Raw genomic sequence first — 1,027 nt, 5'->3', positions numbered from 1 at the left:
AACCCGGCCATCTACAATGTCATCATGAGAACCCCTTGGATAAATGCCATGAAAGCGGTACCATCGACTTACCACCTTGGCATCAAGTTCCCAACTCCAAACGGAACAGCGGTAATCTGAGGATGCTAGAAACAGTCTAGGTTCTGCTTCTCGGCCAAGCATAAACTATGACAAACTCGGAATACTTCCGCGGTCAACCCAAAGAGGGCTAGGAAAGCTCAAACGCTCCCGGGAGCTCCATAAAAAGTGATCCAGAATCACCCGACCAGGCAACGACTCCAAACAGCGATATAGTCCCTGAGTCCATTGCCTTGCCAGCGGACAGCCCGACTCCTGAAACGGTCGCCGATCCAACTGAAGCCCCAATGGCTGAAGTAACCGGAACGATCCCATCCAGCGAGTAGGAACACCCGCAGCAACAAGCAGAACTACGAGATTGCTTGATCCTCGAAAGAGGTACATAGGCAGCTTGTCATATCGACAAGTTCAGCTATCCCCCTCGTTAAAAAGGGGGGGGGGGTACGTATACTCCCACAAAATCCGAAATATCCGTGAATGTACTCGATATTTTCGAAAATTTTTCGATAAATTCTACATTCTTCCGATCTCTCGATTCACTTGCAATAAGTCACAGTAATCTAAGGTTGGCCTAAGAAACGCCCAAGATAAGGGCATACCGTCCAAGCCGTCCTTGGACGAAAACTAATTCCTACATAATTAACACATACTCATGATCAAGCAAGACCGGAAAAACGCATCTTCTATAAAAACGAAGATCGTAGCCATCTCACAGCAAAAGACATATCTTTGAGAAAGCGAGACGTCGCAAAAGATATTATCCAAATACACAGTCCGTCTGTGACTCTAAAATACAAAATTCCCATCGATTGGCCCCGACGGACAAGTCCAAAACTTTCTCTAAAAAAGAACTTGTAGTCAAACCTTTCATAGAAACTAAAGGTTCTCTTACATCCGATAAGGATAACATAGCGCGCTATACAAAAGAATCCGAAATTTTGGTCAGCAC

General features: G+C 45.5%; 1 protein-coding gene across 1 annotated transcript in view; it reads left to right on the top strand.

Annotated features, from left to right (window-relative positions):
• LOC106323890 overlaps positions 1-404 on the top strand; it is a 2,258-nt gene extending 1,854 nt beyond the window's left edge. The window contains exon 2 of the mRNA XM_013761939.1: positions 270-404. Coding sequence (XP_013617393.1) covers positions 270-404 — 135 coding nt within the window. The remainder of the gene's footprint in view (positions 1-269) is intronic.
• Positions 405-1,027: the final 623 nt, after the last annotated feature.

Source organism: Brassica oleracea, chromosome C2 (assembly GCF_000695525.1).
Source record: "Brassica oleracea var. oleracea cultivar TO1000 chromosome C2, BOL, whole genome shotgun sequence".
In the NCBI taxonomy this organism is placed as follows: Eukaryota; Viridiplantae; Streptophyta; class Magnoliopsida; order Brassicales; family Brassicaceae; genus Brassica; species Brassica oleracea.
This window is presented reverse-complemented; position numbering and strand designations above follow the sequence as displayed.